This window comes from Mugil cephalus, chromosome 21, assembly GCF_022458985.1.
Source record: "Mugil cephalus isolate CIBA_MC_2020 chromosome 21, CIBA_Mcephalus_1.1, whole genome shotgun sequence".
Lineage (NCBI taxonomy): Eukaryota > Metazoa > Chordata > Actinopteri > Mugiliformes > Mugilidae > Mugil > Mugil cephalus.
The window spans coordinates 2665108-2680321 of NC_061790.1; the positions used below are offsets into that span (position 1 = coordinate 2665108).

Below are 15214 nucleotides of genomic sequence, written 5' to 3' on the forward strand. Positions count from 1 at the left end.
TGCAAGAATAGTTTTTGTTCATTAATGTCCAAACAAAGAAAGTACAGTAAAAGTAATTATTTCAATATTTATAAATAGCACAAGGCCCCTGCTGTATAGTTTAGTAATAGCTGGGATAGCATCACTAACCCCTATCATTTAGTAGTTAAATATAAAACATGATAATCATGTACCACCACCATTCATTCTTCCATTGCGCATCCAGAGCCGGTTAAATGATAAATATCACACACTGGCAATCAGTCTCAGAGTAAACAAGCTCCTCAGATTAAAGACTAATCAACATGTATCAGTCGATTATAGCGAAGCCACGACAACTGGGTCGGACCATGTGTTTAAAAAAAAGTAGATTTATTTACATACCGACTGACTGGCTGAAGTTCAGGATCGTTTCACCACTTTGTCTGTAACTTAAGGGTTTTTATAACCGGGGCCTCCTGGAGGGATGTGAGGAATAAATAAATGCATGGATAAATAAATAAATAAATAAATAAATAAATAAAGTTAGCCCCCGAACGGACTCATTCACTCGTTGATGAGGAACGTCTGGAATGGAAGAGTGAGGACGGAGAGAGAGTTTCATTCAGGCTTCATTCACCATGTGTATTAGTTTATATTTAGAGGGTGAGGAGAGGGGAAGGGAGGATAGATAGGGATGGAAAAGAGGCAAGGAGGAAGAACACGGAAAGAAAAGAAGAGATGGAGGGATGAAAACAAAAACAGGAGAGGGGGTAAGAGAGCAAGAAAAGGAAGAAAGGAGTAGGAAAGAAGGATGAGCTAAGAAAAGATAAGAATAGGAGGAAGAGTGTGAAATGAGGAAAAGAGTGATGAGAAAGAAAGGTGGAGAGAAAAGAAAAGAAAGAAGGATAAAGGGAAAGAAAGAGAAGAAAGAGAAGAGGAGAAAAGAGGTAAAGAGGAAAAGAGAGGAAGAAGAGGTGACCAGGAAATAAGGAAAGAGAAGATTTGAGGAGTAGAGGGCGAGAGAAGAAAAAGAAAAAACTTAAAAATGGAAGATGGAGAGAAGGTAAAAAGAGGAGAGAAAACAAGTAAAAAAAGAAGAAAAGAAAAGGAGTGAGGAAGAAGAGGGGAGATTAATGGAGTAGAGGGGAGAAAGAGTTAAAAAGGAGGGGAGAAAAGGATGGAAAAAAGATGGAAAGAATGAGGAAGAAGTGGATGGAGGAAAGGAGTGTAGAGGAGGAAAAGAAAAAAAAACAGATAGACGGGAGGAGGTGGAGGGAGGAGGGGTGAGGTGGGGTGAGGAGGGAGGAGGGGGAAGCCTGTCCTGTTATGGGATACAGCCCAGGGTTGCTAGATTGCATCACCGCAGGATCAGCCTTCCATAAATAGAATGACGTCACCCCCTCCGCTCTCACCCCTCCCTCTTCCCCTCTCTCGCTCTCTCTCTCTCTCGTAGAATTCCTGTTACGTCACGCTGACCCCGCCCCCTCCGCTCTGCTTTAAAGGAGCCGGTGATGCAACAGAGACGCCACAAGCGAAACTCAGCGGCAGGAGAGACAAGAACAGAAGGAGCGACACTTTTTATTCCCCGCGCCGCGCCGCACCGCACCGCACCGCACCACAGCACCACACCGGACCCGAACATCTCTGAACAGGTAGGAGGAGGAGGAAAAAGAGGAGGGGAGGTGGTAATGGTAGCGGGAGGGAGGGGGAAAGGGGATAGGGGCCGGGGTTTGTTAGGGAGACAGGCGGCGTGGTGGTTGATCTGGTCCCGGGGAAGAAGTGGAGAGTCCCGGGACGGTTCAGCCTCCGCACACCGGCTCTGGATCAGAAATAATAAGACCGAGAAACAAAAGATAAAAGAAGTTTCAGTCACAGATTACAGTCGTGAGTCATGTTTAATTCATTAGTTTATGGTTTTTATACTTTAACGAGATTTCCTTTAACATTTAAATTGTCATACGTTTCTTTTCTGTCTCTCCTTTTTTTATAAACATCAGCCTTTTTCTTTCGTTTCTCTCTGTGTTACCTCCTTCTTTCTCTTATTAAATATTTAAAAGTTTGCTTAAATTTTAAAGAACTAATATAACAGATTACTTAAAGAACTAAATTTCATGCATTTTGATTTATATTTTCGAGTGTTTTCTCTTCCTTTCTGTCCTGTTTCTCTTATTTTTTAAATTAATTATATTAAAGACTCAAATTAAGAGCAAAAATTAGATATTTATTTATTATTATATTTTGTTTATATAAATTAGACACATAATGACAATAAATGATTCTTGAATATATAAAATAAATCTTTTCCATCCTCTCTTTTAATTCCTTCTTATTTCTTAATTTATTAAACACTTCAATGTTTGTTTAGACTTAATAACAAATTTAAAAAATATTACCTCATGACAAAACGTACAGATTGAATCCATAATAATATATTTATCATTATGTATTTATTTATTAATTTACATATGTGTATGTACAGTATGAAGAAAGAAGAAGAGATTGCAAATAAATTGGAAATAATATAAAAGCTATTTGAAATCTATCCTTGAGTAACTTTTGCACAAACTCCAGCAGTAATAAATCTCTTTCTTTGCAATGTCATCCAGTGGCTGTAACCTCATACATGTGTTTGTTTTGGTTTTGTTCTTACGAAGCTGATAAGAGTTCTCCATTAGTCACTGCTCTGTTTAGATAGTGAACCTCCACCCCTGCTAATGATGCCCCCTTTCAATTATATCTTTTATTGGTATCTCTTTAAAGAGCAAATATCTGTCGTCTCCTCCTGTTCCATATCATCTTGACATTTAAAGAAATTCATCCCTTCACATTGTTCCTTATCAGCATTACTCAGCAGAAAGCCGTCTCTTTATTGCCCGCAGCATCTTAACCAACCTGCTCTTGATAACATGTTTATGGTGCAATAATTTGACTTTCGCAAAACCCAAGACCCGCCTAAAAATCTCTTTTTTTTTTTTTTCCTTTGTTTTTCCAGAATGATGCTCCAGCACTCGGGCCCCTCGCTGGCTGATATCAGCTGCTCCGCCATGGTCCCCTGCCTGTCCCCGCCGGGGACGCTGACCCTGGACGACTTCACCAACTTCACGCCCATCGTGAAAGAGGAGCTCCGGCTGGCCATCCAGACCAAGCGCCTTTCCAGCGGGCTCAGCGCCGACGTGAGCTCCGACGGGGGCGCCAGCTCCAGCTCGGACCGGGCCTCGGAGCAGCACTCGTCTGGCACCGGGGTCAAGAGAGAGGTAAGGGACGCTGGAAGCTTTATGGGCACTGAGTACTGACATTCAGAGCTCTACACACGAGCTGTGGTGTAATGTGTCATTTTCTTATCATGTTTTTGATGAAAGTCAATGGGTTCAGAAAAATCTAGCAAACCCATTTACTTTTTTTCCTGTGTTCTAACTTTGATTACTCAAGAACAAAACCACTTAGAGTGATTCTGACTTTTGTGATAGAAACTTTACGTCAATAGTATCAGTACCAATGCGATATAAATATCGATCCAATACCGATACTAGCATTGGTATCTACACTGTTGATATTTAGATTGATACGTCCAGCCCTAGTATATGGGCAAGCAGTATATTTTTGAACCCAATCAGAGCTCTGGACATGAGTTGTGTTTGAATAAATGCTGCATGATGCAATATGTCATTTTCTTCTGGTTTCATTGATGAAAGTCAATGGGTTCAGAAAAATTCAAGAACAATTCTTATTCTATAACTGTGTTCTAACTCTGATTACTCAAGAACAAAACCACTTAGAGTGATTCTGAAACTTCAGAGTCTTGGCTTTAAAAAGAGACCAAGATCATGACTGAGCTCCAAAATGTTCATGAACAGCATTCACTTTACTTTGTCCAAAAAAGGCCTTTTTTTGTTTGTTTTTTTTTTTTTTGCAAAAAGCCTCAAATGACAAGAGGTTAAGAATGATAAACATTCCTTTCTTTCTTTCTCTCCCTTACAGTATACTCATGAGGAGCATGAGAGGAGGAAGAGGAGGAGGGAGAGGAACAAAATCGCCGCCGCCAAATGCCGCAACAAGAAGAAGGAGAAGACAGAATGTTTGCAGAAGGTAGTTTTCAAGTTTGAGATCATCATAGCCTTTATTTGCATGTTTCTATTCCGTATTATTTACTCCGTCGACCTTCCTTGTTTTTATACTCTTTTTTTTTTCATCCCCTGCAGGAGTCTGAGAAGCTGGAGAGCGTCAACGCCGACCTGAAAGCTCAGATTGAGGAGCTGAAGCAGCAGAAGCAGCAGCTGGTCTACATGCTCAACCTGCACCGGCCCACCTGCATCGTCCGGGCTCAGAACGGCCAAACGCCCGAGGACGAGAGGAACCTCTTCATCCAGCACATCAAGGAGAGCGCTCTGCAGCTCCACAACCTCACCTCCTCCTCCTCCTCTTCGTCGTCCTCCTCCTCGCTGTCCACCTCCACCTCCACGGTCGCGCCGCTCGACGCAGGACTCCTGACCCTCGATCACATTCACTGCCCCGACCACCTATGAGACGAGTCGGGGTCTTTTCCAAAGACGATTCTTCCACCTGCTGCAGACTGTTTTTTTCTTTTCTTTCGGGGGGAGGAGCAAGTGGAGACGCCACAAAGACTCTATAGAAAGCAGAGAATAATAAACACCACCCGTCGGATGACTCCTCAGCCTCGTTCGCCATCCACTAAGCTGCTAGAGAGAGTGGCATAAAGAGACCCGAGTGCCCCAGACTCTTTGAGACTGTAGCTGCTGATTGGACAATAGGCATCACCTTGACATGCATTATGTATATTTTCTAACAGTCAGGGCCAAGGACACATGCTAAAGCACTAAAGACGTCAGCATTTACCGGTATTTTCATTAGTCTAGAGTCGGATTTATCTGTTGTTGTTTGTGATTTCAAGGTGATCAAGGCACATTTATTTAAACTGTTCACCCACCGAGAGACGAGATCGACTGTGTTGAGAGTTTGAAAAGATGTTTGTATTGTTTGTGCTTAGCATATGAAGAATACTATATTTATTATTAAGTGACTACTGTGCGATATACATATATATACATATATATGTTGTAGCTGCGTTAACCCTGTCCGCTTGTACTTTACACGATACTAAAAAGAATCTGCTGCTACTACTAACCACTCAGGACCTACACAGGCTGTACAAGTCTATTTCATTACCTTCTTTTTCTTTTTTTTTTAAGTTTTAGTAGCAGTCACAAAAAGGGACACAGATGTACTTTGCAGGCAGGGTTTCAAATTCTACTAAAATAACAATATAATCACATATGCGTTTCTTTACTTATGAACTCGATATGTGCTGCCAAGCAAGAAAATCGTCCAAAAAGCGAATTGAACACTGCAATATTTCACATACGCGTCCCCTCTTAAAAAAAAAAAATCCATTATTTTTCTGTTTTACAGCTTCTGAAACAGTGAAGCTTCCAGTGTTTTTATTTTCTACCTGAGAGGATCTTGTATTGACTGCGCATTAACTCTGTGCTGCTGTACGTGAAAAAAAAAAAAAACACCCAGATGCCTCCGTTTGGTCTCGACAGAGCAAAAAAAAACAAAAAAAACAACAACAACAAAACGATGGTTATTTTATATATTTATTGATAAGATTTTGTGTGGATGTCGTGCTCGATAGATATCGTTAGCTAGGTATCGGAAGACGCTGCGTCCTCTAACACATCATGGTTAAATCGTATTTATTAGTTATGAATTTCGGGATTAAACCCACTGCCAAATATTCTTCACCTCATTTTTTTTTTAGTATTTGCAACACTTCAACACCAGTAAGAGTAATAATTCAGGACTTCGGGTGTAGACTGAAGTTTGAGTCGGAGAGTGTTTCAGGGACGCAGGCGTCTGTGTGTGGTGTTTGTGTCGTGTTCGTCTCGTATGTTTTCTGCCTGTTCCTGCTACTGGAGGCAATTTGTTGCTTTGTTTTGTGTTCTTTTTTTTTGTTTCTGTCGCTGCTCAAACTGTTGGAGCATCACAGCCTAAATGAATAAATGTCAGGTACAACTGCACTGCTACTACCACTGTGTACTTCCATCGATGTGTTCTGTTCATTGTTTTTTGATACTTTGTTAATTAAAAGTAAGCATTGCAAATGACACCTCTCTGGTTGTTTCCTTTGGATCCTGTCTGACTGGCACACACACACACACACACACACACACACACACTACAGGTCAACAGTTTTAGAGCAGCATCACTTTCCTCTGGTGTAGTTGGTCAGAGCTTCATCCTACAGGAAGATAATGACCCAGAACTTTAGTCCAGGATCAAAACTAGATGAAAAGCTTGAAAACACGGAGTGAACCATGTCCCAGTCTCTAGGCTTTAACCTGCGGAGCTGGTTTGGGATGAACTGGACAGAAGAGTGAAAGCAAAACTCTCTGAAAAATATTTTCTGTTTTGGAAATAGTGGTAATAACAACGGTCAGCTTAAAAGGATCTGGGTGTTCTCCCTGTGTCTGCGTGGGTTTTCTCCGGGTACTCCAGCTTCCTCCCCCCATCCACAGACATGCTCGTTAGGTTAATTGGTTAATTGATTCATCCCATCTATACGTTCACACAGGAGGTCAAGTTCTTCCTCAATGAATTTCAGCCGTGGAACTATAGGGATGTGAACCTGTAACCTCCCATATACCCGCTCATATACATTGATCAGCCACAACATTATGACCACCAACAGGAGAAGTAAATAACATTTAAACCATGTCGTGACAATTCAGTGTTCTGCTGGGAAATTTTAGGACCTGGCTTTAGCCCCCGCACGTTATTATACTTGCACTGAAACATGTTTCTAATTTTCTTAAAATATTCACAAGCAGAGCTAAGACTCGTGGTTGTGACAGCGGGAGCTCCTCGAGACAAAAAACTGTGCAAGAACACAATTTACGAAACTAACAGGAAGGAACACGGTGTTTCCCAAACAACAGACATGTTCCCAGATAAACGGCAGGAACTCGCCGTCCGTTAAGCACATACTTCATGCATCTTTCACAAGTGGAAAATTTCCTGCGAGTTCACCTATGGACTTCCTGCATGTGTGCTCAGAGCAGCTGGGCTGAGGTGAAGGACAAGACTGGACATGTCAGCAGTTCACCAAGGAAGGAGGAAGGAGGAGGGAGGGAGAGGGCGAAGGCGGCTGGTTTCAAGACATGAGCGGACATTTGTTGCCTCTGTAAATCCGCCATGAAAACGCTCTATAAATTCTCTCTTTTTCGTCTCATGAAAAAAATTTTTGATTTAAGGGATGTCAAAAGAACAAAAAAACTTCTTTCTCATTTTATAATTCTACTCTTTATTATACTTCTTGTCTTGTTGCGGACAAAAAAAGCTGCAAAATCACATTTAGAGGACATTAAAATGAATGTGTGCAAACTGAAGGACAGAAATTCATTACATATAATCATTTCTATTACATTAATACACAGGACAAGATGTTACAATCCCTTGTGCCATGATTTGAGGCAAAACACATTTAGAAGCTCAGTCCAACTGAAAAACCGAGCAGCAGACCAGCTACTAACTAGCCTAGCCTAGCCTAGCTTAGCCAGCAGCAGTAGGTAATTGAGGTGATGGGACACGCAACTACACTCCAACCAACACCTGTTCCCTTCTGCCAAGATCAGAAGTAAGATGCCACCAGACACCAGCCACCGAGCTTAGTGCAGAGCAGCAGGTGATGAGCTGCTGTGGACTAGTGTTAATATTAAATGCAACGTGTAGATGTTAACAGATGATTTAAAAAGCTACACATATTTGCTGGAGATGCTGCTTTTAGAGATGCGGGTAAATACGAGAAAGGTCCTCTGCGTTTCAAGGTGTTACCTATTAAGAGAGGTTATAAAAGTTAAGTTACATAAGAGTTATCAAACACATGAGAAAGCGAAACAATGATAAACATAATGAAATATAATAAGATATCTGCTTTAACTCGATGCACGAGATTCCATCCGATACACTCAGCTGAACAGTCGGTTGGCTGCAACCTTAATTACCCATTTACACAAGGAGATAATTGCCCTCGGGCATTCGGCTTCCACCCCCAGACCACACAACAAAGACTTCTCACCGGCTCCTGCTTGAGGGTTGACATTTAAAGGTATGTTTCAGCCCTACCTGTCTGAAAACAGGCATCAGGATACGTCAGCACTGTTTCATAAACCCAGTAAGAGCTGTGATGTACACTCACTATATAATAGTATAATTTACTTATAACTTTATTGTTATTATTTTAAAGAAGAAGATAATAAACTTTTAATATCAACCAGTGGGTGTTTCTCTGATTTACTGGTTCAGTGTTTCAACCTGTCCTCGTGTTTCATAATGTATCTACGAGTCACATTCTTCCACTGCTGCTCTCTGCTCATAGCTTATAGCTCGTCTCTTCCATCAGGTTACGATGTGTAGATAAACTCATCAGCTTGCGCTCATGTATCCCTAAACCTAATGACTTAACATGAAGATGGACGAAGAGAGTGGACTGTTAAGGAACTGCAGGTTAGGGAACTAAAGGTTAATTTAAAGGGATACGCTGCCCCTATGTGAGATTTAGTCACTCACCGTATTCCCCAGAATTGGATAAGTGAGAAAAAAACGTTTTAAAATTGGTCCAGGCATTGTCCTAATCCAGCTGTGCAACTGTTAGCCTACGTCGCTACAAGCTATTTATATTTGTACCTTGTCAGTCTGGCTCATTCTGTAACAATGCCACCCAAACACTGGCGCTGTGTCTTTTTTGCTTTTTTTTTGCTGGTCAAGTTAATATTTGTCGCTACTTCCTGCTTCATTTTCAATGATTATGTGTTTGCGTGGGGTCTGGGCTGAAGGCGTAGCTATGATGTCAAGATGACACCGAAACGTGAAGTTTCTATAGACTCCTTCATGGCCTGCACCACTTAGACGTGACAACGTTAGCTGGAGGCAAAACAGGGTTACACTGTCAGGTGAACACCGTCACTTTCAACCATGAAAATGTCGTCTTGCTGTATTTTTGGTACCAAAACCGAAAAAACACTAACTTTAAGTTTTATCACATACCAGCAATAAAAGTCGTAGACGACTTTGGTTGAAACCAATTAAAGGAAAAGACTGGAGTGACACAAGTATCAACAACTCTCTTGATGTCAGGTTAATGCTAACGCAACATTAGTTGTATGTTTCAGGGGTGTCTAAGCAGACACTGCATTTACTACGTTCCCCTCCACAGTGTTTCCATTTACTTCTTGTAATATCTTTGTTGGAGAGGCTTCACTTGATAAAGACGGACCAGACTTCGTCCCCTCTGTGTCCTTCTTTGGTCAAATCGTCCATCCAGCGAGTGAGAGTGTAGGGGTCGATGAATGTTGTCCCATCAGTCAGAGTCAACTTTTAAAATAACACTCACGGTCTCAGGGAGTGAGTGTATTAGTATATTCTCTAAAATAGCCACTTTTCTCGCCCATTCTTGGTAAAATATTGAAACATGATGACATGTTTTGCCTCCAGCTAAGCCCCGCCCCTCAAATTACGTCATCACACTGTTTCAAAACTGTGGAGGGGGTCTATAGGCGTTGGCCTCATGTTTCAGCCCTTGACCTCACCAGAGGCACGACTGCAAAGTCAGTGTCCCAGATAACTAAGTCAAAGCGATAAAGTTTCCAACGACTCCTTTACAAACTGCCACACCTAAAAGGAATTTCACAGCTACTGTAAAAATTCAAGACTTGAGACATGTAAGAGGGCCAGCCCTATCTGGGACAGGGGAAGGAACAAATAGGCGGCTTGAACTGCGCTGATTATAGGAAATTACGTCCAAAGGCCTGGTGCGAAATACCCACATCCTCATGCTGTTTTCATTCAAGTTATTTTGCAGCTGGTGCAGTTTACTCCACAACCGTTTACTCTTCCTCTCTTCTCAGTTTTATTGTAGGCCTCTAACAGCTGCCTTTGTTTCAGTTTTGTTTTTGGATACACTGATGTTCTTCTGGGAAACTGGCAACAGGATGTTGTTAGTGGAGGCCTTTGAGGGGAAGAGATCGTCCCACAGACACTTGGTCAGTTTGGGATCTAGTGAATTTGGAGGCCAGGTCAACACCTTGTGCTGTTCTTCATGTTTTCTCAGTTGTTCCTAAAGCATTTGTGTGTGTGTGTCTGTGTCAGGCTGCTCATTGCTGTGTTTCCATTACCCCTAGAAATGCGCAAAACCCAAATGTCGCACCTACATTTCAAAAAAACGTTCAAATATCTAAATCTAAAACATTTGTACGCTCTCATGAGGAGGTTTTTCAGGCATATAGATACAAAAGTTTATCACAAAGGTGCAATGGAAACACACATTTTCCCGTCACCGGCGTCACTGGAGACGACAATATAAACATTGACTGTTTATACTATGGTCAAACCCATCGTGACATCACCCATTGGATTCTGAACCTGCCCACCCAACTCTCCGCTACCTGTTAGCTCAGGCTACCACCTGTCACTCAAAGCAGGATCTAAATCTTAAACCTTAATAAACAATCAAACAACTGAGTTATTCAGTTGTCATGAGTAGTGAAACAGCACCAGGCTGTAAACATGTTTAATGATGCTGTAAAGTTGGGCCTTTTAACATGGGGGTCAATGGGGATTTGCTCCATCTTGGAGCCTCAAGTGGCCACTCGATGAACTGCAGTTTTTTGCACTCCCATATTGGCTTCATGGCTCAGACTTTAAAGTTGATGCAGGGGGAGACATGACCAGTTCATATAAAGTGAAAGTGAAGTATCGCGTGACGAGAATTCACGACAGCTGCAGCTCATTCCCAAAACAACTTTCAATGGTACAAAGAGCAATTCAGAAATATCACCTTTATTTTATGAAAACGTAGCTGTTGGTAGAGGGTGGGGTAGTAACATCCACGCCAATGAATGTTTCCCAGGAGTTTAAATATTACTTACTTTCCCTGTCAGTGGTCATTATGTTATGGCTGATCGGTGTAAGTGCGCTATGTGTTTCCTTTTTAACAAAGTACAGTTGACTCACAGTAGAAACGGAAGCAAAAATGGGAAGTGCAAGTTTCAACACGGCCAACAGAGTCCTCTCAGTTCAGCTCGGGGTCAAAACGTTGGTCCCAGTGAGTCGAGTAGTTCTGGGAAGAGACCTCACGTTGTTTATTTTTATCTAACTTTGATCCGAGGGAAAGAAAACCTTTTTCTTTTCACTTGAACTGAAAATCCTCAGGTGTCGTGGCTTGAGGTCCAGAGCAATAACCTGACCTGGATATTAGCGCATTAGCCCATTATTAACGCAGGGCTAAAGTCCGAACATACGCACACAGGCAAAAAAAAAAAAAAAGAAGAGGGGGGGTTATAAGGAGAGGGAATGAGGGAAGATGATGTGTCATTCTCTCAGAGGGGAAATCTGATGTAATTCAGTCACAAGCGGAGGCAAACGGTGTCGTAATCTTTGACCAGCGGCGTCCTGTGAGCCGAGGTCAAAGGTCCACGACTTAACACACAAACACACGGATCTGGCCGGAGTACGAGTTCACAGACATCTTATCGGCCAGGTTAAACACACACATCTGTGATCTCTATGATCGGTATAACCCATATTAAAGAGAGCGAAGAGGAACAAGAGTGTGTTGACCTGAAGGGGAACCAGGACTCTCGCATTACTCAACGAAACTGAGTCAGAAGCCTCAGAAATATCTGCTGCCTTAGAGGAGTTTGACGATGAAATCTGTGACATTTTAATGTGTCAGGTCAAAACATCCGATGTGTTTTAATTATATCCTCAACCTGTTGCCTCACAAATGGATGATCAGATGTTTCTGTGTCAAGTTCTTCTACATTTTCGCTTTGGACTGGTTCATTTGTTTCAGATTAAAGACTAAACCATTGGCTGCTCCCAGTCTGACTTCCAGAGGATGCATTAAGCTGTGTCCTGGTATTAGCGGTTTTGTTTGGTCGAGTTGAGAGTTGGCGGAGTCATGTTTCTGCTTTTGATTCATTAGCTGAGAAGAAATCGGGGGTTATTTGAACCTTATATCTTTTGCTCTGGGCCACATTCGGAGCTTAGCGTTCATTACGGAGGCACGACAGGTCGAATACTTGGTTTTATTGCACCAGAGAAACTTCAGTCCTTCTACGTTTTTTTTCCCATATTAGCTGCAGCCCTGGTCACTTGTTAATACATAAATATTTTGAAATTGAAGTTTCCAAATTCTCTGGAAAACAGTCTCAAGAGAAATTACTTGAGATCTTGAAAAAACAGGAAATTAACTTGTTGTTGCAGGAAAACAGAGAAAATAACACGTATGAATGCATGGCCGCTTAGGGCTCCCATACAGTTAGGCTATAATTTTACCACATTATAGTGGATAAGGGCATCCATACGTCAGCGTGGCTTTTAGTTCTTAAACCTGCAGTTCCTCAAATGTCCACTGGGGGCTCCAACCTCTATGGACTGCAGAGTCCTGCAGAGGCATAAATCACGCTTTAGTCTGAAGAATTCTTTTCTGAATACTAAAAGGTGGCTTGTGTTATTCTTGCTTGTGAAATCAAAGGAGTGGAGCTCGGGGGGAGTAGTTCCTGACATGTGGAAACATAATGAAAGAGATTCAAACTGTACCGTTGATAATATTTTACATATTTCTGTTGGATAGGGGTCAGTAAAGGCTGGTAAGCAGAGGAGTGGTTGTAGCAAAGCATTGCCAGCTGGGACATTTTGGGATGAAACATAATTTCCTTGAATTTCTTTAATTCAGATGCTGCTCCCTCCCATGGAAAAACACTTGCTATACTTTCAGTTGTTCTTATTAATCTGTTTTTAAATCCTGTGCAAATATAGGCTTTTTGTTTTGGACCTTAAACAAGACGTTACACATAAAGAATGTAAAACGCCTTCATCAGTGTTTTTAGCAGCTTTCATTTTGACTCCAAATCATATGAGAAGACTTCATCTGTGCAAAGCCTCCGGCAGGCAACATAATGAAAAAAAAAACAAACAAAAAAATGATTTAAGCTCATAATGAAACACTTCCTTGGTAAAACACTTATGACCCAAAACAAGGAGCAGCTGCCTGCCTTTCCAGAGAAATTACAGAGAATTCACTCTGCTTTTCTGCAGAAGCTTGCCTGCCACCTTATGTCAGGTATGAGTGGGTGTCTCCATGTGGATGATAAGACACGGCTCTCTCCAAGGTGTTTCAGCCACGTCTTTATTTCAGTTGTAGCAGTTATAGAGGTTCATATAGATAGATTATATTAGATTAGATAGATAGATAGATAGATAGATAGATAGATAGATAGAGAGAGAGAGAGAGAGAGAGAGAGAGAGAGACAGACAGATGCTTTATTAATCCCAAACTGGGAAATAGTGGTTCACATAGATTTTCATAGGTTCATATAGATGTTTATATACTGGTTCGTATAGCGGTTCTTATAGAGGTTCTTATAGAAGTTCATATAGAAGTTTGTATAGCGGTTCATATAGTGGCTCGTATAGAGGTTTGTATATTGGTTCCTATAGAGGTTTGTACAGAGGTTCATATAGTTTTTCTTAAATAGGTTCATATAGAGGTTCATATAAAGGTTCGTATAGTGGTTCATATAGATTTGCATAGGTTTATACAGAGGTTCATACGGTGGTTCGTACTTCCTATTGTATTGCTCCTAACAGCTCAGTGACGTGCTGCTTCCTGCCCTGCCAGTATTTCCCGGTTGCCGGGTGACCTGTTTTGCATCATCCCAGTGCAGCTTTAAGAAAAGGGTCATTTAGAAACTGATCTGGGCTCAGTTTCGCTCAGACTGCTCCGTCAGTTTCCTGTGGAAGTTGGAGGCAGCGAGCGGGCAAACCCACAGGACTTGTTTCCTAACACTGAGCTCTTGTTTCATGCAGCAGGTGGGTGGACGCTGGGGTTATGCAAGGGGAGTTTAAAAGTGCACTGACACCATTTTTTTTCTTTTTCTGTGTATTTAGACTTTTCTTTTTTTTCTTACTTGTGGTGTCGAGCCCCACCCGGCTGGTCCTGACCGAGCTGCAAAATAAGCTGAAGACGAGCTGTGATTCAGAATCACAGAACATGAACTGAACCTTGTTTCTGAGTCTAAAGAAAGTTTTCTTTTCATTTCAAAACGTTTTTATTTTCTCTTTCTCCTGGATGAACAATTCTCCACATGCCCATGGTTCCTCTTTTTTTCTCAAACTGTTACAGAACATCACCAGCTGTATCTTATTGTATTATTAGATCCTACTCCGATGCATGCATCTAGGTCAGAAGTTTGTTTAGCTCGTTTCTCCTGCTCTTCAGGGTTTTTCAGGCCAGTTTTTGTAAAGCGTCTTGAGACAGTTTGTGTTGTTATTGACGCTATATAAATAAAACTGAGGAGCTTCAGAGATACAAACATTTGTAGTGTTCCTCTTCTGACCCGACTGGCAAAAAAAGACAAAGCGCCGACTAGTGTTTGGGTGGTTGGGTGGAGCTGATCCAAAAGGGGTTTAAAAAGGCAAATGGTCGCTTCATCTGAGTAGTTCAGTTCTAAGAGACTGGAGGGAAGTCTGAGGTCCCGTTGCCTTTTTAAACTTTTGGATTATCATGACCTGGATGATTGAGAACCTTCACAGACACTTCTGGGGCGTCTTTTACTTCTTTTGTACTGCTGCTAGGGAGGTTTCTTGTCCTACAGTTCATCTAAGGCCATGTTTACACGAATGCGATTTTTTGAATGAAACTGCACAAATCTTTCTACTTTTGGGACAAATGTCATGACGCATCTGGAGATTTTGGCGACTGAAACCTTGTGGTTCCAGTTTTTTTTTTGCCCATTCATGTGGACGCCTGGATACAAACACGACAACGTCTCATAACAACAAACTACAGGCTAGTGACGGTGCTGCATCAGATACTGACCCTCGTTGGGTGGCTAGGTCCGATTTATACTGATGCTTCACCACTACCATGAGCTAAAACGAGGATTACGGACTGTACTGTGCTCCGGCTCTTCTACTTTTTTTGGCTGATGTCTCCAGTTTCGCAATGGACCGACGTTTATGGGCCACGTCCACACATGCGAAAACGATCCGGGTTTCCTTTGGCGTCGCGTCAAGTATTTCTCCGTAAATGTTGCAAAACCACATCTAGTTGCATCCTTGCACACGTACAGTCTATGATCCTTCTTAGCTCATGGTAGTGGTGAAGCAGCAGTATAAATCGGACCTAGCCACCCAACAAGGGTCAATATCTGATGCAGCACTGTCACCAGCC

At 41.8% G+C, this 15214-nt stretch overlaps 1 protein-coding gene across 1 annotated transcript; it reads left to right on the plus strand.

The window, feature by feature from the left end:
• Positions 1-1450: 1450 nt before the first annotated feature.
• atf3 (activating transcription factor 3) lies at positions 1451-6086 on the plus strand. The gene is made up of 4 exons (XM_047574256.1): positions 1451-1613; positions 2954-3215; positions 3940-4047; positions 4161-6086. The coding sequence occupies exons 2-4, from the start codon at positions 2955-2957 to the stop codon at positions 4482-4484; spliced, it is 693 nt and encodes a 230-aa protein (XP_047430212.1). The 5' UTR covers positions 1451-1613; position 2954; the 3' UTR covers positions 4485-6086.
• Positions 6087-15214: the final 9128 nt, after the last annotated feature.